The sequence below is a fragment of the Vicia villosa genome, linkage group LG3 (genome assembly GCF_029867415.1).
Source record: "Vicia villosa cultivar HV-30 ecotype Madison, WI linkage group LG3, Vvil1.0, whole genome shotgun sequence".
In the NCBI taxonomy this organism is placed as follows: Eukaryota; Viridiplantae; Streptophyta; class Magnoliopsida; order Fabales; family Fabaceae; genus Vicia; species Vicia villosa.
In genome coordinates this window covers 104,410,318-104,435,283 of record NC_081182.1, presented here as the reverse complement: position 1 = coordinate 104,435,283, position 24,966 = coordinate 104,410,318, and the positions used below count along the sequence as shown (strand labels likewise).

General features: G+C 37.8%; 2 protein-coding genes across 2 annotated transcripts; both read right to left on the bottom strand.

Moving 5' to 3' along the window:
* Positions 1-10,129: 10,129 nt before the first annotated feature.
* LOC131658716 (uncharacterized) lies at positions 10,130-11,767 on the bottom strand. Its single transcript, XM_058927982.1, has 2 exons — positions 11,444-11,767; positions 10,130-11,332 (listed from the first exon to the last, which is right to left on the bottom strand). Exons 1-2 carry the CDS (start codon positions 11,765-11,767, stop codon positions 10,130-10,132), a joined length of 1,527 nt encoding a protein of 508 aa, XP_058783965.1.
* A 1,007-nt stretch (positions 11,768-12,774) lies between these two features.
* Positions 12,775-18,174, bottom strand: LOC131658715 (uncharacterized). Its single transcript, XM_058927981.1, has 2 exons — positions 13,788-18,174; positions 12,775-13,685 (listed from the first exon to the last, which is right to left on the bottom strand). The coding sequence occupies exons 1-2, from the start codon at positions 18,172-18,174 to the stop codon at positions 12,775-12,777; spliced, it is 5,298 nt and encodes a 1,765-aa protein (XP_058783964.1).
* Positions 18,175-24,966: the final 6,792 nt, after the last annotated feature.

The window sequence follows — 24,966 nt, the reverse complement described above, 5'->3', positions numbered from 1 at the left end:
GAAGTATTTACTGATCGTGGCCGGTCTCAAAGGATGTCGCTCACATCGAACCAAAAGTGGAAATACTTAGATTTTGTTGAAAAGGTAATAGTTAGGGACAAGTGCATTGAATGCTTTCTAATCATTGAAATATTTCGCTATTTTTTCTAGGCACAAGGCCCTAGAGGCACAAGTTAAGGAAAATGCAATGCAACTGACACCATTGTAATTAGCATCATTATGAAACTGCATTAGTATCATTAAACAACTAATTCATCATCACACCATCATTATGAAAATGCAATGCAACTGAAACTGTGCAAATGAATGTGGTACCAATAGGGCATAATCCCCCTTCGCAGCTTACCAATTATTAGAGGCATCCACAAGGCATAAGCCTTCTTCACAATTTTGCCAATCCAGGCTAACGTGTTTACCAATCCAGGCCATCGTAAAAATGCAATGTATGCGACTCTGTAATGCAACATCATAAAATGCAACAACATCAACTAAACATCAACAAGGAATAACCTCCATCTCAATTGCCAATAATTAGTGGCAACAACAACATCATTATCGTAATAATCTGCAATATATAATTACATCGTTTTGGTAACATCATCATACAACAACATTCATACTTCGCATCATCACAAAATACCAGAAAACACGAGTTTCAGAAATATTTTCAAAAGGATTTCAATTTAATTTCATTGGATAGGAAATAATCTTAGCTTTTCAGAAGTTCAAACGGCGCGTCAAACAGACACCCGAGTCAAAAGTTATGAATTTTCGAAGTTTGAAAAATCTGTCAACTTTAGTAAGGTAACCGGTTACCTCAAATGATGTAACCGATTACATCACCTACTTCGCCTCTGTTATGCAATTTTTGAACTATGTAACCGGTTACCTCAAATCATGTAACTGGTTACATCAGTTACAGTAGCCAAAAACCCTACTTTTATTACGATGTAACCAGTTACCTCAAACCGTGTAACTGGTTACATCACTCAACTAGAGCCAAAATCCTTAAATTTTCTGCTACGATCCTTTTCCCTTAAAACCCTAAAAACTCATCTTTTACATACCAGCAAATCATTGTAGGTCACAATTTTTCAAGTCTAACACCAGCATCATGTAATCATTCATATCTAAACACCAATTCCAACAATTTTACAGGTATCACACATAAATCATAACATCATAAACACATCCAAAAACTCAATTATTCACACAAACATGGATATAAAATTATGGAACTTAATCTCTATCATACACATCATCATACAAACAATTATAGAGTAAGAACCCCATCCTTACCTTAGATTGAAGGTCGTTGTAAACTTCCAATAGGATTGTCCTAGCTCGTTGCCCTTCTCTCTTTCTACGTTCTTCAAAAATTTGCAATTCTAATCTTTTTCCTATTTTTCTCTTATTTTATTATTCTCACTAATTTCTAATTCTACTAATGAGCTTAACCTCACACCCCTATTAATACTACTAGTAACACCATAAAGGCCCAATTATTCATATTCTCATTATATTATTATTAATAATTAATTAACTAATAACAAAATAGAATAATCCTAAATAACTCATAATTTTATCACATAATTCACAAACACACCATAAAAAAATTAATTAAATAACCGGGCGTTACACAAACGACACTAAAACAATTATATTCCTGATTATCATATTAAACAGACGATTAAGGAATAGACAAAGGTAACAAATAAGCTAAGTTAACATGCGATTAAAATTAGGAAACACACATCTATTGAATTAAATCAATATACTATATGAAAATCGAATTAAGCATGTGTCGCTACCGCGAAAAATTAACAGAGTCCCCACTAACATATTTATCCTGAAAAGGAAGGGAATGCCAGCAAACCACAAAACAAAACAACGGTCTCACGACCAGAGAAAAGAGTAAGGGAGTCGGTTACGCGAGGGGAAGGTGTTAGCACCCCACGCGCCCATCGTACTCGATGGTATCCACGCTTGTGTCTAAAACTATGGGTGTGTAAGCAAACTACGCTAATCTGGACTAAAATGAATGCAGAATGTAGGGAAAAGAAAGAGTTATACTCGCACGGGCCCTACCCCGCTGCCTACGTATCCTTTTTGAGGAATCAGAGGTACCGTAGCTCGGCTAACTAGTTTCTGTTTCTTTTGTGTTTTTTAGGTGAACGAGTTACATTCACACTCCGCTGCTCGACCTTTGGAGACTTATGCTTGGGAATGGAGCGGAAATAACAAGCTCTTATGAAAAGAAAATCAAAGAGTGTGGTTTGTGTTTTAAAGAATGCATGAGGAAGACCTAAGCTAAGGGGGAAAGCTTGCTACCTAAATGTTATCATACAAAGGGTACAAGTCTAAACTAGCCTATCAACCTACGCGGAAAAGGGAAAGCAAACCATAATATCACACAAACGAGCTCCGCTCGTGAAGCAAACAAACCAACGACACTGGCCGAATGGTAGAAAATCGGTCCCGCCATAGCCAAGGGGAGCGAATCACCCGAGTCAACCAAGCATTAGACCTTGCAAAAATGATCGGGCCATAGACAAGAGGAGCGGATCCCTCTCAGCAACCAAGCCGTCACGGATCGGAAAGGAAAACGGTGCGTGCGTACACCAAGCATCAACGTCGAACAATGCGAGCTATAGGAAATGTGGGGGTCCGGTTGCATGAACCCTTTTCCTGACATACTCGATAACAAGATCTTGTGCAGGTTCAGAAGCGAGCAACGCGTAGCGTGCGGATACTGAACGGACTCGATGAGACTATGCGGGGGTTGATTGCTAACCCTTTCCGCATGCCTTCCATGAGGACTTAACGGAGTGCCATATAGACTTATTACACCGTGACTCCCTGCCGCAAAGCACAAATATAAACACACCAACAAACACAGAGCCTCTTTCGAGGGCTTGGCCAGATGCATGTCTAAGTCCTACTTCTCATGTTGAAGGATGATGCGAGAAAGAAATAAAGGGACAAGGAGACAATACCGAACGGATAGCAAATCCGCAATGAGCTAGCAAGCGTAAGCAGATAGTCAGCACACCGATTAGCCACGAAAGCACACAAAGGTCGACATGCGCGTCGAGCATAATCACAATACACCTGGAAGAGGAACAAGCAAACCAAACAAGCAGATATAAAGCAATAGTAACGTGTCTCCAGGATGAGAACACGAAACGAGTGAATGAAATCGTGTCTCGCAGATAAAGCGGAACACTCAGGTAATAAGCGTCGATCGGTGACTATCCAAGAGCCTTGCACAGTAGCACACAAGTTAGAGATAACAAACATCGCAATCGGAATTGCGTTGGTGCTTTATACCGAAAAAGGATAACGAAATTAGAAATTTGACATTAACACACTTTTTAAACATAAATCGAGCGAAACCAAGATAACAACCAAAAATAGCATTCAAAGGTTAGTCAAATATGTACACAAGTATTATGAAAACCAAAACAAGTATTTACAAATCGTAAGGTACACCGAAATGGTAAAATCGGGTAAAAACGATAAAAACTAAACTTGTCGGAATTAAACCAAAATTTTATGGTAATCTAGAAACATGCCAAAGAACTCAAATATTCGGTCGGAATTTATTAAATCGTCCAGGAAGCACGATTTCCGAAACGGGGTTCGTCGCAAAAATTCAACACGGTTCAAGAGTTGTGACATTTTGAAGTAAAGCCGACACACCGCGCGTAAATAGCAAAACCGAGCAAAACGCGACGAAAACACAAAACAGAAAAATGCAGCACTTCAATAACAACTAGTAGCACAAGGAAACACCAATTTAACACTTAGAAACAAGCCACAACCAAAATCAACAAGTTCTATGTCAAAAGAAAACAATTAAATGTCAAATTTCATGAGTTGTGAAGATGGAAGTGTAGTGTAAAGGGAACAAGTGAAAATTCTGCATAATTGTGATGCTAAAACAGTCCCATTAATGCTCCTAAAACACATATAAACTCAAAAGAAAGTCTCACCATAATAGCACAAAGATAGCACATGTTTACAAGTAGAAATATGACATGAAAACATGGTTTCAAGTAGCAATTAGAGCATCAAACTTGCTGCACTTTATTGATGAAAAACCAGTCCCCAAAAAAGCCTTAAAATCATTATCAAACTCAATACAAAGTTTCATATAAGTTGGCAAAAGATAGCATATACTTGTAAGTGAAATTGGACATGAAAATATGGTTTTAAGTGGTAGAAATAACCTAAATACAACCAAAATCAACTCACTTTTTATGAAACACTTTCATATGATAAACTCAAGTATTAGCACAAAACAAACATTAAACAATCATGAAACAAGTCCCAACCACACTAGTTTTATCACATTTTTAACAAACATCAAAACCAAATTATGGCCAAGAGAATCAACCAATACCACACTTGTTCAACATAGTTAACAACTTGAATTACTAACAATCAAACACTAAGTGTTACTCACAATAAAACCAAATCAAGTAGTCAAATATTCACATAAACATGACATGAGTTGAATTTCCAGCATTTGCATATTTTGATCACATTACTCTTATTCAAAATAACATGTCAACAACAACAACACACTATGATTAAACTTCCAACATCATTTATACACTTGAATCGCCACTAAAAGGTTACAAAATCAACAACAATTCATGGATAGGTATCAACAAATAAGCACAAATCCAACACTAACCATTATTTCAACAATTATATTCAAAATAAGTCTCACAACTATTTCATCAAACATGTAGTGTGCATCTTTTAGATTTATGAATAGTTGGAACAAGTTATCAACACAATCAACAACACAACTCATGAAGATAAAAAATTATCACATTCAAGATTATCACCAATTCAACAATTCAACATAAACATCATCAATTATCAATTGTCAAATTCAAGTAGCATGTTAATTCACATTAACAAGAAACAAATACTAACATCAAACAAGGATTGAAGTGAATTTACCGGATCAAACGAAGAGATCAAGATCGGATGAACACGAACACGACGCGACACGACATGAACACGAACGCGAAATCCAAGAGATGTGGAGAGGGAGAGCGGCGCGCAAGATCCTAGGGAGAGAGGGAGATCCAAATTTGATTATCAATGAGAAAAGAGATTCTTCACTCTTGCTTTGATCTTCATTTGTTCTTGAGGATTGATCTTGAATTGATGAAGGTTTTGAGTGATTTTGTAGTTTTGATTCAAGAAAATTGAGAGAGAATTGAGAGAAAGTGTTTTTGATCTTTTGGGTGAGATTGAAGTTATGAGAGTCCCCCCTTGATTTGTGAAGAGCAAAAAGTTTATATATCGTCAACGCGAAATATCCAAATTACCCTCGGTGCGTCTTATTTTGGCTCGTTTTTAAGGAAACTCGGTTCGGCTCTGAATTCCAGAACGAACCCAATACCACTGCGAAGATGACCAAATTCGGGACTCGTTGCCGCGAGAATCGTCTCAATCCGATAAGCGATGAAGAAAATACGCCCGTTTGAATGACGAGAAACGTCGATTCATCTAACGCGACTGTGCAGAATTTTGTGCGTACCGCTCAAAGAACTCGATAAAACTCCCTCTTCGGCTAAAAATCTGAACAGGCGTGTGTGACGGAGAATCGAAGCTAACAAAATTTCTGAGAAAATGCCGCCGGAATGGACTTCATACGATAAAAATCGAAGAAGTTATGAATTTTCAAACTCGGTGCGACATACTCGAAAAACACACTTTTACCGAAAGACTACGGCGTTCAATAAAATGCTGGGAGTTTTCAGTGCATAAATGGCCTTCGGTCCGAACATACGAAATCTTGGTAATGATCGTACGGAGCTCCAGTTAAATTTTCGAGCGAATCCGATGAGCGGATTGTGAGATATGAATTTTCTGAGATCCGAAACCCTACATTCAGCACCATTTTTCACTGCAAAATCTCAAGTAATTTGCAAATTTGACGACCTTCCTCAAAGAACTGGCTTCCGAGCCAAACATGAAAGTTGTAGATATCGTCGAAACAGTCGGGCCAACATGGGAATTCAGCTCATATCACATTCAGAATAAGACTTGTGAATTTTCTCGTATTTCCACTGTTTAGACCATTTTTCACGTCGCCCTTCTTAAAACCACGAGAACTCTTTATTGATTTTCTTCAATTTTTGAATGGCGAAATAAACGTCATTATTAACTTATAGCTCCAATAAAGAGGGCAAATTTTGGGGTGCAACAGCATGCAAGAATCACAGAATAAAATTGAAAGAAATCGAAATTGGATCGAAATTATTATAACCTCAAAGTGCGATGGAATTCGTAATCAGCAAAATTCGCCTTTAGAATTAGTTCTCCATAAAATCGTACAAGGCTCTATTTTTTCGTGAAAAATTCAGAATGAATCAAATAAGATGCGAAGTATTACAAGGGAATTCGGACCCTAATGGAAACCGACCCGAAAAACATTAAATAACCGAAATAAGCTAAACTTGGAAAACATACTTAAAACGATAAAAAAGACAAGATAAACTATATAATTGTCATAGTACAATAGTAAAAGAGTGTGCATCAAGATGCACGGATCAACAATACCTAACACAATTTAAGTCGACTTCACCCGATTTTACTTGATTTCGAAAAAATATCTCTTTTTTTGGATAATTTTAATTCTTCAGTATCTTAGAAACTTATGAGCCTTTTTAATGTTTTTATGATTTGTTTGGGTAATTTATTTAATTTGATACAAGTTTATGGCCACGGCACATTATTATAGTGATTTTATAGATTTTTGTTTTAAAAGTAAGTTGAAATTTTGAGTTATTGGTCCTATGAATATATGTGTATATAATAATTATAATTTTATTCTCATACGAGGTAAACTGATAAAGGTTTATAAGTCGAGTTTACAAGTAAATTTTATATAAATAAAATAAGATGAAATAAAAATTCGAATTTGACAACTTAAGAAACTTGATACATGAAATCATTTATCTCATCTTAAATCGTCTAATAAACGATTGTTACTACAACTAATTTATCAAGTGGATTAAATGATGCACCCCTAAGAACAATGGGAGGAGCCACATTCGTTGGTATTCCGATTATTTATGAGGATCCATCAATTCGTTATTAGTCAGTGATTTTTTAATGGAGAAAATGAAGAATTGAAGAAGATGAAGATTATAGAATTTGAGAGAAAATGAGAGAGAGAGAGAGAGAGAGAGAGAGAGAGAGAGTAATTAAGGGTGAGAGGATAAATTGACATTAACAACAAATAAGAGTAGTGAGCTCCTTATATAGTACACATTACAAAATGATTGGAATGAATAAAACACCCAAAACAGAAACAGAAAAACAGTTATGCTTCAGTGTAACCGGTTACGGAAAACAGCGTAACCGGTTAGGCAACGACAACACCTCCAGTAACTCTGTTTCACGGGTTCGTAACCGGTTACGGAAAACAGCGTAACCGGTTACGCCAACTGAAGTGGTAAAAACAGTAGTTTCAACACACCACCTCACTTCAGTTGGTCCAAGTCGAGCATGCTCAGCTTCATCCTCAGCCTCTTGAACACTTCATTTGTCACCCCCTTGGTCAACAAATCAGCCACTTGATCTTCGCTTCGACAATATCCCAATCGTAACTTTCCATCGCTCACTAACTCCCTCAAATAATGAAACCGCATCTCTATATGCTTGCTCCTTCCATGTGCAATCAGATTCTTCGCAAGGTTAATCGCAGAAAAATTATCAACAAGGAGAGTAATAGCCTCACCCTCACTACTATTAAGCTCCTTCAATAGATTCATAAGCCACATGGCTTGGCAAGCACACAACGACGCCGCAATATACTCGGCCTCACAAGATGAGAGTGCTACCACTGGTTCCTTTTTCGAACACCAAGAGATTGGGGTTCAACCAAGCATAAGGATGTATCCAGCCGTTGACTTTCTATCATCTTTATCACCACACCAATTGGAATCGGTGAAACCAAGTGAATCACACTTTTGGCCCGTATCCGATGCCGGAAAGAGAATTCCATAACCAAGAGTTCCTTTAACATATCTAAGGATCCTCTTGACAGCTGCCATATGAGATACCTTTGGTCTCTCCATGAATATACTCGCAATACCGACACTAAATGCCAAGTCCGGTCGCGTATTGCACAAATACCGCAATGATCCAATCAATCTTCGATATTAAGTTGGATCAACATCTTGCTCATCCTCACTCATGGACAGTTGTAGCCTTGCCTCACATGGTGTAATGGCAACATTACAATGCTCCATTTCACACCTCTTCAAGATCTCAAGTGCATACCTCCTTTGGTGCATGAGCAGTCCCATTTTTGACCTTTGGAACTCTATGCCAAGGAAGTATCTCATGATCCCAAGGTCCGTCATCTCAAACTCACTCATGAGTTCCTTCTTGAACCTTGAGATACTCTCCTCATAGCCGCCGGTAATCAAGAGATCATCCACATATAGGCAAAGAATTATCACACCATCCTTAGCATTCGATCTCACATACACGCCATGTTCGGACACACACCCCTTGAAATCAATATCGACAAGAAAGCCATCTATGCGTTTGTTCCAAGCTCTTGGAGCTTGTTTCAAACCATACAAGGCTTTATGCAACTTGTAGTATCTCATCTCTTGATTCTTCACTACAAAACTGGGGGGCTGCCCAACATAAACCTCCTCATCAAGTGGACCATTCAAAAACGCATATTGGACATCTATTTAATAAACGCTCCAATTTTTGTTGTTTGCAATACCAACAACCAACCGGATGGTCTCAAGCCTAGCCACAGGTGAAAACACCTCCTCAAAGTTTATTCCTTCACGTTGCAAAAACCTTTTCGCTACCAATCGAGCCTTATACTTGTTTAACTCGCCTTTCGGGTTTGCTTTCACTTTATAGACCCAACGCACACCAATCGGCTTCTTACCATGAGGTAGATCAACCAACTCCCAAGTACCATTCTTTTCGATTGATTCCAGCTCCTCTTTCATTGCACAAATCCATTTTGGATCCCTTAGAGCCTCCTCCGTGTTCACCGATTCGGATTCGGCCATAAGCGCAAAGTGGACGAAATCACCTTCATTATTGACTTCATTATTTTGGAATCTCTCACATTCTTGGAGTCTAGAAAGCAACACCCTTTGCCTTGTTGATCTTCTACGATTCTCTTCAGTTTGAACATCATTCGGAGGTTGCGGAACTGTTTCGAGACTGACTGGATCATCAAAAAACATTGCAGTTAGGATTTTGCTCTGCTTGTAACCGGTTACGCCAGTTTGTACTGGCTGGTCGTAACCGGTTACACTGTTCTCTGCAGAATTCATACTCCATTTTTCTATCTGTAACCGGTTACGCCAGTTTGTACTGGCTGGCTGTGACTGCTGCTGTTATTTTCTTCAAAAATAACATCTCGACTAATCATAATCTTCCGATTTCTCGCATCAAACAGCTTCTAACCGCCTGTAGAGTGATATCCAACGAATATCATTTCTTCTCCCTTGTCGTCCAACTTCTTTCTAAGTTGACCCGACACATGTTTATAAGCCACCGAACCGAATACTCGCAAATGACTTAGATTCGGTTTGAATCCACACCAAACCTCTTCCGGTGTAAGCTTCTCGAGCTTCTTTGTAGGACAACGATTCAACAAGTATGTGGATGTAGAGACCGCTTCTCCCCATAGTTCCTTCGGTAGATTTTTACCGCTTAACATGCTTCGAACCATGTTCATAATTGAGAGATTTTTCCTCTCGGCAATACCATTTTGCTGTGGCGTATAAGGTGGTATAACCTCACGCACTATACCCTCATCATCACAATACTTCCCAAACGCAACTGAGGTATACTCACCTCCACCATCCGTTTTGAGAGTCTTCAACTTGTGACCGCATTGCCTCTCCGCCATGGACTTAAACCTCTTGAATACATCAAACACCTCATCTTTTATCTTGATGATGTAAGTCCACAACTTTCTACTAAAATCATCAATGAACGTGACAAAATATCTATTGCCACCGAATGTGTCTACTTGCATAGGCCCACAAACATCGGAGTACACCACCTCAAGGTATGCTTTGGTCCTATGATCCGCATCCTTGCTAAAGCTTCATTTTTGTTGCTTTCCTTTCACACATTCTTCACACAACTCCGCTGGAACGTTAATGTGTGGCAGCCCGGTAACCATACCTTCTTGTTGCAACACTTTGAGATCACAGAAATTCAAGTGACCGAGACGATAGTGCCATAACCACTCCTCTCTACTTGCACCTGTAGCTAAACAACTATGCTCCAATACTTTCAGCTCAACTTTGAAAGTCCTATTGGTAGCCATAGGAGCCTTTAGGATCAACACACCACTAGCATCAACAACCCGCAAGATCTTATCTTCCAACCGTATGTTGTAACCCTTTTCGAGCAATTGACCAATACTTAAAAGATTACACTTAATACCTGGAATATATAGCACACCCTTGACCATAGAATGTCCACCATCCTTTTTATCGATCAACACATAACCGACACCTTCGGCCATGAGAGTGGAATCGTCCGTAAACTTCACTTTATTTTTCGCCACTTGATTGATTTGCATAAACCAATCTCTTCTTCCCGTCATATGCGTTGAACACCCGGAGTCTAAGTACCACTCCTCGTTGCCTTGGGTTCCATCTCGAACCGAAATCATCACATTTTGTTCCGAGCTCAAAATTGTCGTGTTTTCTGCACTACTGCAGCTGCTCTCCCGTGACTTGCAGCTGCTATCCAGCACCTCTGTCATGCCATCACACTCATCGGTAATCATCATTAATAGTGTGGCTTCATTATCCACCTCTTGCCTCGCAACCTTGGCTTCATCCCCTTTAGATTCCAGCTGTTTAGCACCACACTTTGCTTGAAAATGTCCAAGTTTCTTACATTTCCAGCATTGTATTTTACTCATGTCTTTTGGTTTTCCACCTCTCGCGTTGCTCCGATCACCATAACCATTTGAGTTGCTGCTCTCACCCTTTTGTCCCTTCGAATTTTTAGAATCACCATCACCTTGCTTCCCTTTCGAAGGCCATTTCCCTTTCGAACCTTTACTCCTTTCATTGAAACGAGCTTGCAAAGCAATCTCCGTCTTTGACTTATCGCTTCCTCTCTCGTCCATTCTTTGTTCATGTGCTTCTAGGGAACTTTGAAGCTCATCCTTGCCCAACGACGTAAGATCCTTCGACTCTTCAATAGCCACTACAATGTTGTCGAATCTTGACGTTAACGGACGTAAGATTTTTGACACAACATTCTGCTCTAAGATAGTTTCCCCACACGACTTGATTTGATTCACCAAACGCATAATGCGCGTCACATAATCGTTGATTGTTTCCTTCTCTTCCATTTGCGTTAACTCGAATTTCCTCTTGTGAGTTTGTAACCTCACAACCTTCGCCTTCGCAGCCCCAGCATATGCTTTCTTAAGAATTAAGCAAGCTTGCCTCGCAGACTCGCAATCACTAACCTTTTCGAAATTATCACCATCGACGCAAGAGTGTATCAAGAAGAGAGCTTTGTAATCTTTCTTCTTCTCTTCCTTGAAGGTGGCTTGATGTGCAGCTGTAGGTTCATCCCCAAGTGGTGTGACACCATTGTTGACGATATCAAGAACTTCTTGATATCCAAACATGACTTTCATTTGCTTAGACCACTTATCATAATTCTTCGAATCAAGAATCGGTAAATTGGAAGGAATTCGATTATTGGTACTCATTGTTGCAGCGGAATCGGATCAGAACCCGTGCTCTTGATGCCAAATGTTGGAACATACGAATCAAATTAAGGTTTTTTTAATGGAGAAAATGAAGAATTGAAAAAGATGAAGATTAGAGAATTTGAGAGAAAATGAGAGAGAGAGAGAGAGAGAGAGAGAGAGAGAGTAATTGAGGGTGAGAGGATAAATTGGCATTAACAACAAATAGGAGTAGTGAGCTCCTTATATAATACACATTACAAAATGATTGGAATGAATAAAACACCCAAAACAGAAACAGAAAAATAGTTATGCTTCAGTGTAACTGGTTACGGCAAACAGCGTAACCGGTTACGCAACTACAACACCTCCAGTAACTCTGTTTCACGGGTTCGTAACCGGTTACGAAAAACAGCGTAACCGGTTACGCCAACTGAAGTGGTAAAAACAGCAGTTTCAACAAAGTCTAATATTAGTTGAAGTTAGAGTATTGAAAAGAATATATATAAGGAGACACTCCTCACCTTACCAACCGGTTTTATAAGGATTAGTTAGGTCAAACTCTAATAATTATGATTAGGGTTGATCCCGCATTTGTATAATACTTAACTAATCCAAAGAGTATTAAGTATCGTGTGTATGAATTCTGCGTTATTAAATTATAAAATGCATAAAAATAAATTAAAAAGTGTTAAATAATTTCGTTGATTCAATGTTTTAAGATTTTTTACAAGTTGTCGTATTTATAAAGGAAACTATAGATTGATCATAAAATCACCACTTCAAAAATCATGCTTCGTTGGAATATTTTCGAATGTAATGTGTTAGATTCAAGCTAGGCTAAAATTAGATTCAAAAGGCATTAAAGGAAATGGACATTAAACAGAGTTCATACTTTCTTCATATCTCATCAAAGAGGAGAATTACATTTAAATAGCTAGGGTTGTAGATTCCCTACTGGGCCATGGGCCTAACCCGAAAATAAAGACAGCTTTAATTATTAAAATTTCTACTAACAGCACCTCCTTCTAATAATAAAAGTCCTTTAATAAAACTGAAACCTTTTTATTTCTATTGGGCCTACTGAACTTCTTATCAATACCCATTTCCTCTTGAAGAACCTTGTCCTCAAGGTTCACTATGGACGAGGAGGCTATGTCGTGTGGGCCAGCGGCAGCAGAATTTGTAATTGGGCCTGAAAGGACAGATCTGGGTAGAGATAAGGGCAAATCTCCAGGATTTGCTTGTGTCTGCAAAGTGGTGTTGGAAACAGATGGAATCACGTGATGATTTAGCTTACCAATGCGCATGGGCGGTGGAGTGTGAGAGACATTAAAGGTAGTGGGAAACAGCTGGCGATTGGAGGGTACACGATGAAGATCTAACGGTGAGAGAGCCTTTACCGTATGACCGTTAGGTGAAGTGGGGGACAGCTGTTTGCGTGGAAAGGTGGGAAGCTTGTAAGTACTTGAGGGTAGTCTGTTGACCATTGGGTTTTGAGAAGTACTTGCCAGAGATTCACTTAAGAGCTTGGGTGGTGTCAAAACCAATGACTCATCTCTCATTTCTTTAGTTCCCATCTCAATGTTTCTCTCTCCCAGTTTTTCACTCTGCGTTTTCACCTTTTCCTCCTTCTTTCTCTCTGAGATTTCAAAAACTTCCTGAGTTAAGGCAGCTGGTCTTTCCGAAGGCCTCTTCCTCTGTGCTTCTGTTGTTCCTTCCACATGAATGCTGGTAACGTCATCTGGATCTGTTAAGCCGTGGATGCTGGTAAGAGGCGGAAGAGGGCGGAAATCGGTTTCGGGGTTCTTGCCGAAGTAAGGTCGTAATATGGAGACATGCACCACCGGATGTATGCGAGAGGATGAAGGAAGGTTCAACAGGTAAGCAACGTTTCCGATTCGCTTGATGATTTTATATGGTCCATAGAATCGTTGAGCTAATTTTTGTGAGGTGCGTTTGTGAACAGTTTATTGGCGGTATGGCTGAAGTTTGAGAAGGACCGGATCGTTTGGCTGGAAGGTGAAATCGACCCTTTTACTGTTGGCCTGTTTTTCCATTTGCACTCTGCTTTTCTGTAGATTCACTTTTAAAGTTTTCAAAATTTCTTGGTGTTGTTGCAAGGTATCTTCCAGGGACTGATCTTGAACAGATCCAGAGACGAAATCCCTAATGTTGGGAGGGTCGCGACCATAAAGAGCTCGAAACGGTGTCGTCTGAATGGCTGTATGAAAAGAGGTATTGTACCAATATTCTGCAAGATGGAGGAATTTGTACCATTTACCCGGATGAGTACTAGCAAAGCATCTGAGGTAAGTTTCAACAGATCTATTAAGTACTTCGGTTTGCCCATCTGTTTCCGGATGGTAAGCAGTGCTGTATTTTAACATAGTGCCCTGTATTTTATGAAACTCTTGCCAGAAATTACTCAGAAACAAGGGATCCCTGTCTGAAATGATTGATTTAGGTGCGCCATGAAGACGAGCAATTTCCACAGTGAAGCGTTGCGCAATGTCTCGAGCGGTGAACTTTGAAGGTAGAGCAATGAAATGAGCTGATTTTGAAAGTCGATCACAGACAACCCAGATGCAAGTGTGACCAAAGGAATTAGGGAGATGGGTGATAAAGTCCATTGTGATATCCTCCCATACTTGACTTGGGATAGGTAAAGGCTGAAGCAACCCTTTCTTTTTCTGTGTTAAGTATTTATTGTGTTGGCATGTGTCACAATGTTTAATCAAGCTTTTGACCTCTTTATACATTCCTGGCCAAGAAAAAGAAGCGGAGACACGAGCCAAGGTTGCTTTCACTCCTGAATGTCCGGCAGTTGGTGTATCATGGTATTCGTGGAGGACAGTGGCTCGTAACCGATCTAGTTCAGGTATAAACAACTTCTCCTTATAAAATATCAGACCCTTAGAGAATTTAAAATTTGTACCGCCTATGCCTTTGTCAAACAGTTGTGTAATCATCTGTTTACCTGCACTGTCTGTAGCATAAAACGCACGCAACTTGGTTAAGAGATCTGGAATAGAGGAAGAAAGAGATAGCAGGACCGGTTCTTCTGTGGTATATTTACGGCTTAGAGCATCAGCTACCACATTGGTTTTGCCAGGTTTGTAGAATATTTCAAAGTTAAAACCTTGCAATTTAGCAGCCCATTTCTGTTGTTCTGGTGTTTGCACTTTTTGTAACAACAAATTCCTTAAACTCTTCTGATCTGTGAAAATATGGAATTCTTGACCCAACAAATACTGACGCCATTTCTTGACCGCTTCTGTTACAGCGAACATCTCTCGGACATAAACGGAGGCAGCTTGCATACGAGGGCACATTTTCTTACTGAAGAAAGCGATAGGATGACCTTCCTGGGAGAGAACAGCACCGATGGCTACGCCTGATGCATCCGTTTCAACAATGAACTTTTTTGTAAAATTAGGCAGTGTGAGGACTGGCATGTTGGTCATAGTCCGTTGTAATTCTGTAAAGGCCGATGTAGCCTCTGTACTCCAAACAAATTTAGTGGAACGCAGCAAATCGGTGAGGGGAGAGGCGAGTGTGGCGTAATTTTTCACAAAACGACGGTAAAATCCGGTGAGTCCGAGAAACCCTCTGAGTGCCGTGAGTGAACGTGGTTGAGGCCAATCCAAAATGGCCTGAATCTTTTCCGCATCTGGGGCCACCATCCCTTTAGAAATAACGTGTCCCAGGTAGTGGACCGTGGGTACTGCAAACACACACTTAGAAAACTTCACCACATAAAAGTTAGCCAAGAGTAAATAAAAAATGATCTGCAAATGAGATAAGTGTTCAGAAAAAGTGGAACTAAAAATAAGTATGTCATCAAAGAAAACTAAAACAAATTTTCTCAAATAAGGGCGTAATAGATCGTTCATTGCAGATTGAAAAGTAGAGGGTGCGTTTGTCAAGCCAAATGGCATAACAAGAAATTCATAGTGTCCATCGAAAGTACGAAAAGTTGTTTTATGTGTATCCTCTGATGCCATTCTAATCTGGTGATAGCCTGAGCGCAAATCTAATTTGGTAAAGATCTTGGCTGAGCCAAGTTCATCAAGTAATTCATCGATGGTGGGTATGGGGAATCTGTCCTTTACTGTAACAACATTAAGAGCACGGTAATCAACACAAAATCTCCACGTGCCATCTTTTTTTTTGACTAATAAAACCGGGGATGAAAAAGGACTTTGGCTAGGCACAATGGTTCCTTCCTTTAACATGTCATCAATAATTGTTGTCATTGCTGTTTTTTGATAGTGAGGGTAGCGGTATGGTTTGACATTGATGGGGGCAGTGTTAGGAAAAAGATTAATGTGGTGGTCATGTGGTCGTGGGGGTGGGAGGCCAGTGTGAGGTTGAAAAATAGGTAAGTATTTGTGCAGTAGGTTGGAGAGTTTAGGGTTTGTGTCTTTTGGTAAGGTGGCTAGAGGGTGAGGTTCGGGTGGTGGTAAAGTGGGTGTGGTTTGAAGAAACATAAGGTGTAAGGAAGCTATGGAATCTTGGTGGAGGAGATGTTTGAGTTGATGAAAAGTGGCGGGTGTAGGTAACGATGCAGAATCACCTTGTAAGGTAATTGGGGAATTGTTATGAGTAAAGGTGATTGATGGAATAGAGAAATCAGCCTGGATAGTACCTAGAGTTCTTAGCCATGCCATCCCTAAAACAACGTCAGCCCCTTCAATAGGCAAAAGATAAAAAGGAAGGTGGAAATGTTGTTCTTGAAGTTGGAGTTTGACATTATTGCAAATACCTTCACATTGTAGGTGAGAGCCATTACCTACCATGACAGAAAAATGAGGGATAGGAGTAGTGGAAAGGTTTAAATGTTTTGCAATGCGAGGTTGGAGTATGTTATGGGTGCTCCCGGTATCTACGAGAACCATGACTGTTAGGCCACCAATTGACCCTTTAAATTTTAGTGTTTGGGGGGAAAAGTGGCCTGTTAGGGCTTGGGTGGATAGTTGAAAGTAGGTGTCCTCAAGGTCTGTATGTGTGTCTGGTTCTGGCTGTTCATGACTTGATTGGTCTGATTCTGCATATTCTTCCTCACATAAAAGAATTAAAAATCTGCCTGTAGAGCACTTATGACCTGGGATAAACTTTTCATCACAATTGAAGCACAATCCTTGAGCTCTTCTCTCTTGGATTTGGGCTTGAGACAACTTTTTGATGGGTAGACGTGGAGTTTGGGTTTGAGTTATGGTTTTGGTTGGTGTGAGTTGCTGGGCTGCGGTCCAATTGGGTCGCTGATAGGAAGGGGTTGTGGGGTAGGTTTGGTGTTTGGAGGTGTTAGAATATGGTTTAAATGGCTTTGGTTTTGCATCACGAATTTTTGCTTCAATCAATTTGGCCAATCCGATGGCCTGAGAGATATTGGTGGGCCTTTGAATTGATATTTCGTTTCGAATTTCAGCATTACGACCAGAGATGAAACAATTTAATATAGCATCTTGGGAAAGCCCCATCACTTGGTTTCCAAGTTGCTCAAACTTTGTTTGATATTCAACCACAGTACCTTCTTGTCTTAACTTAAATAACTCCGCTTGATGGTTGTCATATGTGGAAGGCCCAAAACGCATCTCAAGGGCCCTAGTGAAGGAAGCCCAATCTGTGAGAAGATGGCTATGATGCATCCATTTGAACCAACCCAAGGCATCCCCTTTCATATAAAAAGAAATAAGCGCTAAACGGTTTTCTGCCGGATAATTATAGAAACTAAAAAACTGTTCAGCTTGGAATAGCCATTCTAGGGGATTAGATCCATCAAAAGCAGGTAGTTCCAGTTTGGGAGTTCTCATAAGAGGCAGGGGTGGTATGGTGGTGGGCTGAATGTAGTTAGAATTTGGGCAGGAAAACTGATTTGGAAAAGGGTTTGGGATAAAAGGAGGGAACGGTTGGGTTAGAGGCGGATAGGGTGTGAAAGGTGGGGGTGGGGGAACAGCAGCGAAACGCTGTTGGGGAATAGAAAAAGAAGGTTGGGGTAAAGACTGAGCAATGGTTGTGGATTGTCTAAAAGGGGAGGTGACCGGACTTAAAATATGGGATAATGGTGGGGATCCAAAGGAAAGAGAGGATGGGTTAGGTGTCATACCTGAATGACCTGCACCAGAATTGTTGGCTGCACCGGCAAACGTGACAGTCCCAGCCGGCTGTTTATCTTTTTGTAGCGGAAGTTTGCCGACAGCTGCCATGAGAGCATCAAAACGAGAATCCTCCACGGATTTCTCATTGTCAAGGCGTGTTTGGATCTGTCCTATTTGCTGGGCCAGATCTGCTGCTATTTGAGCGAATCTTGTGTCAATTTGCTCTTGAGTTTCATTCATGGCAGATTCAATATTTTGTGTTGCAAGATGGACAGCCTCTTCAATGATTTCTCTAGAAGAGGGGTTTGGGGGCTTAGGAGGAGCCATGGGAGGATGGAGAGAACAAGATGAAAGCACCAAATGTTAGATTCAAGCTAGGCTAAAATTAGATTCAAAAGGCATTAAAGGAAATGGACATTAAATAGAGTTCATACTTTCTTCATATCTCATCAAAGAGGAGAATTACATTTAAATAGCTAGGGTTGTAGATTCCCTACTGGGCCATGGGCCTAACCCGAAAATAAAGACAGCTTTAATTATTAAAATTTCTACTAACAGCACCTCCTTCTAATAATAAAAGTCCTTTAATAAAACTGAAACCTTTTTATTTCTATTGGGCCTACTGAACTTCTTATCATAATGTAAGAATCCTCATTCTATATGAGATATGATGTATCCTACATTCGATTCAATGTAATTTTATTTTGCGACATATTTTGATGATTGTGCCTCTAATACATAGGATTACGATTAGATAATATGCGTGTTATTTCCATAATTTTAAAAATAATTTAAATATTTTTTGACAATTTAGACCACTAGTTAAATAATTAAATTTTTTTTTATAAATAATTAATATTTAATGTTGTCGGTGTACTAAATAATGAATTTTCCAGTATAAAAAACATTTTAAAATTATTTAACCAATAAATAAATATGAGCATCCTTCTAGAAGTTCTAGAAGTCTTAGCAACATGGTAAAACCACTCTGTACATGTAGGGCACTGCTTACATTAAATTGAGGTTGTGAGTCTATTGTGGACCCACCTTTGTAGGACTCTCAAGTCTCAACAATCCGCGTCCTTCTCTTTCACAGCTCACATGACAACAAGTACTATCGACAAAATCATTATTCATTATCTAAACTAGACTACAACAAAAGTAACGACAAAAGCTTCTAGAAAGAAAACCTCCATCCACTCTAGCATGCACTACTTTATATGGAATCTTATCTTGGATTATATTTCATGCATTATTAGAAAAAATCAATTCTATATACAGCATAGATATTTTCACTTCTTTTCTTAACAAGTTGAGGTTGTTTATCTATATTACTGTTGCTTGTTTTGCTCGTTAGAACCTATAGAAGAATAAAAAGGAAAAAACAAATAAAGATGTTGTTTATCTATATTTTAAAGTTTTTAAACTATAAATATGTAAACTCCGAATTCAAAAGGATTTAATTTTTATTCTAGATTATTCATCAAATTTATTTGTTGAGATTAATACATTTTACTGTCAACAAATTGACATGTTTGATCGGACGAAGTTAGAGATAGTTTATGTATAAATTAGTAATTATATGTTTAAAAAAGAAAAAAAGTATGATTCATGAGAATCAATTTAATAATTAATATTTATAATATATATTTAATATAAACTTTAAATTATAATGATAATTTAAAAGTGTAAAAATTATAATGATAATTTAAAGTGGAAGCGAAACAAATATATTAGTGTAATGTACATGCAACTTTATAACCTACGACAAGTTAGTTTATGAAATACGATTCTGGTCTGATTTATAAGGAAAATAAATAAATTTCACGGTTATTAAGAAAAACAATTAAGTACATTTAATTTTTTTGATTTTATGTAAGAGAGATAATATAAGGGTCATGCTAACGAGTGCCCAGGGGCACTGGTTAAGCATTCCAAATAAAGAAATTATTCTAGATCAATTCATTGAATAAACCTAATATTCTTTAGTAAAATTAATTGTTTATAATTTCAATGCATTGAATACATATATTTTAGGTAAAAAACTTATCTTTTTAATCTATTAAACAATGTTCTACTTATCTTTTTAATCTCTTAACCAGTGCCCCCGGGGCACTCGTTAGCATTACCCTAATATAATTACTACTTCCTCCGTCTTACAATATGTGTCATCTTTGAGATTTTCACACTTTTTAAGAAAATGATTAATTATGTTGATTTCAATGATAAAATGAATATCATTTACTCCCTCCGTTTTTTATTATAAGTCGTTTTGGCATTTTCACACGTATTAAGAAAAATAATTATTGTTATATGAAATAGAGAAATTATAAAAGATTTTACTATATTGTCCTTCATTAATTATATGAGAAAAATAAATTAAAATAATTTTAAGATAGAGAATAATAAATGCTTAAGGGTATAATTGAAAAAATATTATTAATGATTCATTGAAAATGTAAAACGACTTATAATAAAACACAATTTTTTTTCCAAAGCGACTTATAATAAAAAACGGAGGGAGTACTGAAATAACCTTATTAATAATAGGTAGTGGAGTACTTAAATGTATTAAAATACAATAAATAAGTGTAAGTTAGTAGAAATAAATAATAAATATCACATTGATATTATAAATAGACAAATAATTTGAGACAAATAAAAATAGAAAAGAGGACACTTAATTAAACTGTCATCTACTAAATAACATTAAGTAATTAATACATGTATAATTTTGAAAAAAAGACATTAAAAACACTTAGATTTTGTTGACATTTGTTTATATTTAAGGTCAAAAAATTTAAAAGATTTTTTTTATAAATAAGATCAGAGGGAGTATTATTAAGACTTATAGGAACACCTGAACGGTTTCAAAGAAATTTTTTTTTAGGCAGTGTTAACGGTAATTCTAAAACGCAAAAGTGTATAGACAAGTGTTTAACACTTGTTGGCCTGTGGATATTTCTCAATTGCTACTCATAATGCCTTAAACACTCTTTAGATTGATAGAAGAGATAATATACTTATAGTACGGTATATTGTGGACCATAACATATATAGGATGATGGTCAATTAGGGTTCACAATACTCCGAAATGGATCAATCCTAACATTCACTCATATTTAACTAATCAATTAAATATAAAATATTTATTTATTGAAATATAATAATAAAATATAAAATATTCCAATAGAATTGTCTTCGAACTCGGTGATAAGTCATATTAATACTAACACTAATATTACGAATTCACAAATTCAAATGGTTAATACTTTAATACACTCGTATGGCTTGCCACTAGGGATTGTTCCCTGTATAAGGTGTAACACCCTTAATCCTGCACATAATTATCAAAAAATTTAATTAACAAAATACAACCATTTAGGGTGTCACATACAAAAAAACATGGTCTGCTCCGTAATACGGGTTACAATAAAATATTTTAATTCACACATTTGCACTTAGGATGTTTACACGACATCAATTCATGTAATATGTACTTTGGATATTTACGCGATATCCAACTCATTTAGAATCATCACAGCAGAATCATAATTAAAGCAATTAAAAACCATATTGCACTCATAGCATATAGTCTCATAAACTTCAACTTTCATAACGTAAGCATAATGAGTTGAATTATCCATCTCTCAATAACTTTGAGATCTCAACAAAATATAATTGGTAAATTTCAACAAAACAAAACCAAGAAAATAAAAACAAACGTTCTCAGCCCGATGTTACATGATCAGAGCAAGATTCTACTAATAAAATTACAAATTAATAGAAGTCACTCCAACAACTATCTTCCACTTACTTCAATTAATGCTACTCTTGAGTATCTGCAAGTTGTCCATTGTGGACAACATTAAAGCAAAGTGGTGAGAATAGACTCCAATAATTAACAGTGAAAACAAGGAGAGGTAGAATAATACACAACAACAAATACACACGTTAATCAAATCAATATCAACATATTAAGTATTCTCATCCAATAACCCCTCGGCAACAATCCACACAAATGCAATACTTATGCAATGTACTCAACACCGACTCAACATGCACATGGTACCAAATATGAACACTCAGGTTCATCTCGCTTCCCGATTTGCCACCATAAGATCAAATTCCTTCTTAGAACTAGAGCACACCAAAAATCGATACCACCACCACAGTTAACTCTTCAGCAATCCCCATTGGGACCGGCTACTCACACCCGAACCACCACCATATGATTGAGGTTCACCAAAAAGAATCGAAGTTAAAAGAACATGAATGCATGGACTATCAACATGCAAGAAATAAAGTAAGAGTCGCAACCAAACTTTATTGTTTCCAAAGGAATGGGAAAAGATCGAATAAAACCCAAAGAAGTTTTAAAACAAAACTAATAAAACAAAGAGAAAAGGGTATGGGAGTTGGTTATGCAAGAAGAAGGTATTAGCACTCCTCACATTTGTGGTACTCCACATGGGAGTTGGTTATGCAAGAAGAAGGTATTAGCACTCCTCACATTTGTGGTACTCCACAGGAACCTTTTTGAAAATATGTTAAACAAAAGAGTTTTGTGCAAAATATGGATGGTATGAGGAAAGAACATTTTTTTAATGATTTTTATTTATGCTCGGCAAGACGTTGCATCTTGTGCCTACATACCTCGTCTGTGCAATGGAGAAGTCAAACCACTTGTAGTTCTGCTCATAAAGAAAACACAAAATGGAGAAGTCGGCGAAGGATGCTATGTCGGGCTAGTCGGAACGTGCAAGGGTGGTAATCGGAAGTTCTCCGACGATGAGTGAATGCTGCAGTGATGGGTGGCTTGCGGGGAAGAAGGGGCTTTCCCAGCGTTTAAGTCGTGGTGGAACAGTGCAAATTTACGAAATAATTTTCCTTATTTTTCCTTTATCTCTTGGTTCTGTTTTATTTACAGGTTTTGTGTGATGATGTTAATTATGGTTTGGAAGTTTGATTATTATTGTAATGTTGATGGTTTAAAAAGAGTTGTAATTTGGTTTATGCTTGTTGATAGAGGATATAAAGTTTATGGTGTGGGTGGAGGATGAAGGATGAATTATGAAGGATGAAGGGTTTATGCTGTGGAATTTTTTACTTTGTTGTTGTGTTATGAGAGGCAAGGTTATGGTTTTGAATTTTGGATATTGATGAATCGTGGAAGATAATGAATAGTGATGGTAGACTGGTAGTGTAGTGATGAGTTTGTTTTAATGAAAAGAGATACGTGAAAGATATTTGAAAAGAGTTTTTTGGTTAAAAAAATAAAGGTTTGATTAATGAGTTTTTTTACTTTGTTTGTGGCTAGAAATAGTAAGGCTTTGATCAAGACTAGGAAAAAAGGATTTTGTGCGTTTTTGGTGTAAAGTTGTATGGTATTTTTTGGATGGTTTTTTGAATAGTAATCGGTGTGAGGGTTTTCAATGGGAAAATTGTGTAAAAGAGTTTTGTGTAGTGATTTTGGGACTGATTATGTGTGTCCAATTATTGCAAATTGACACTTTATTTATAATAGAAAATTAGGTTAACATAAAAGGAAATTATCTGTTAGAACAAGATTTGTTCTTATCAATTATCTTAGTTTTGATGATAACAATAATATGAATTTTGCTTAAGATAATATGGTACTCTAATCCAATGCAATTTCCCTTTCAGGAAATATATATAAAGAGTACGCATAATTCAGCGCTCAGAAGATGTGTCTCAAATGGTTCAGCATGCAACATCAGAACATGGTCTGGCAAGACATCAGAAGATGGTCGAAGCAGAATCAGAACATGGGTCTATGGAAGCATCAGAAGAACATGAGATCAGAAGCACTGAAGATCAGAAGATGGTATCACGCTCAGAAGCACTTCAAGGTCAGAAGATGCTGTGCACCAAGCTGTTTGACTCTGATGATATTCAAACGTCGTACTCACAAACATCAGATCAGAAGGAAGTACACGTGGCAGACTACGCTGACTGACAAAAGGAACGTTAAAGCTACTAAAGGCTACGTCAGTAGACACAGCGTGAACAAGGCTCGAGGTAGTTGACAAAAGCGTATAACATTAAATGCAAAGCTGTACGGAACACGCAAAGCATTAAATGCATTCAACGGTCATCTTCTCAACGCCTATAAATATGAAGTTCTGATGAGAAGCAAGGTTAACGATTTCGCACCAATACAATTCAAATTAACTTGCTGAAACGCTGTTCAAATCTAAACTCAGAATCTTCATCTTCATCAAAGCTCACTACATTGCTGTTGTAATATCTTAGTGAGATTAAGCTTAAATTGTAAGAGAAATATCACAGTTGTGATTATCGCTTTTAAGAAGCATTTGTAAACTCTTGAATAGATTACATTAAGTTGTAAGGAACTAGAGTGATCAGTTGATCAGTATACTCTAGGAAGTCTTAGCAGTTAGCTGAGCAGGAAGTCTTGGCAGTTGGCTGAGCAGGAAGTCTTGGCAGTTGGCTGAGCAGAAAGTCTTAGGAGTGAACTAAGCCTAGAGTGATCGTGTTGATCAGTAGACTCTAGAAAAGTCTTAGGAGTGAACTAAGCAGTTGTTCCTGGAGTGATCAGGTTGTGATCAGAAGACTCTGGAAGACTTAGTTGCGGCTAAGTGGAAAACCATTGTAATCCGTGCGATTAGTGGATTAAATCCTCAGTTGAGGTAAATCATCTCTGCGGGGGTGGACTGGAGTAGCTTCGTTAACAGCGAACCAGGATAAAAATAATTGTGCATTTTATTTTTATCGCTCAAGATTTTAAGTCACACTTATTCAATCCCCCCCTTTCTAAGTGTTTTTCTATCCTTCAATTGGCATCAGAGCGCCGGTTCTAAGGTGCAAGCACTTAACCGTGTTTAGAAAAGATCCAGGAAGAGAAAAACGCTTCATTTAAAAGATGGTTGATGAAAGTGAAAGGACTATACCTACACCTGCATCTACATCTGGCTCTGCTGAGCAATACAACGGTAACAATGGTTATACTAGACCGCCGGTATTTGATGGTGAAAACTTTGAATACTGGAAAGATAAACTGGAGAGTTACTTTCTGGGTCTAGATGGTGATCTATGGGATCTTCTGATGGATGGTTACAAACATCCAGTAAATGC

Coding starts and splice junctions, on each gene's coding strand:
- LOC131658716 (XM_058927982.1), bottom strand. CDS start 11,767: ATGAGTACCAATAATCGAATTCCTTCCAATTTACCGATTCTTGATTCG. Junction 11,333..11,443: donor CTGGGGCTGCGAAGGCGAAG/GTTGTGAGGTTA, acceptor AATCAAATCAAG/TCGTGTGGGGAAACTATCTT.
- LOC131658715 (XM_058927981.1), bottom strand. CDS start 18,174: ATGGCTCCTCCTAAGCCCCCAAACCCCTCTTCTAGAGAAATCATTGAA. Junction 13,686..13,787: donor AATGGAAAAACAGGCCAACA/GTAAAAGGGTCG, acceptor CACAAAAATTAG/CTCAACGATTCTATGGACCA.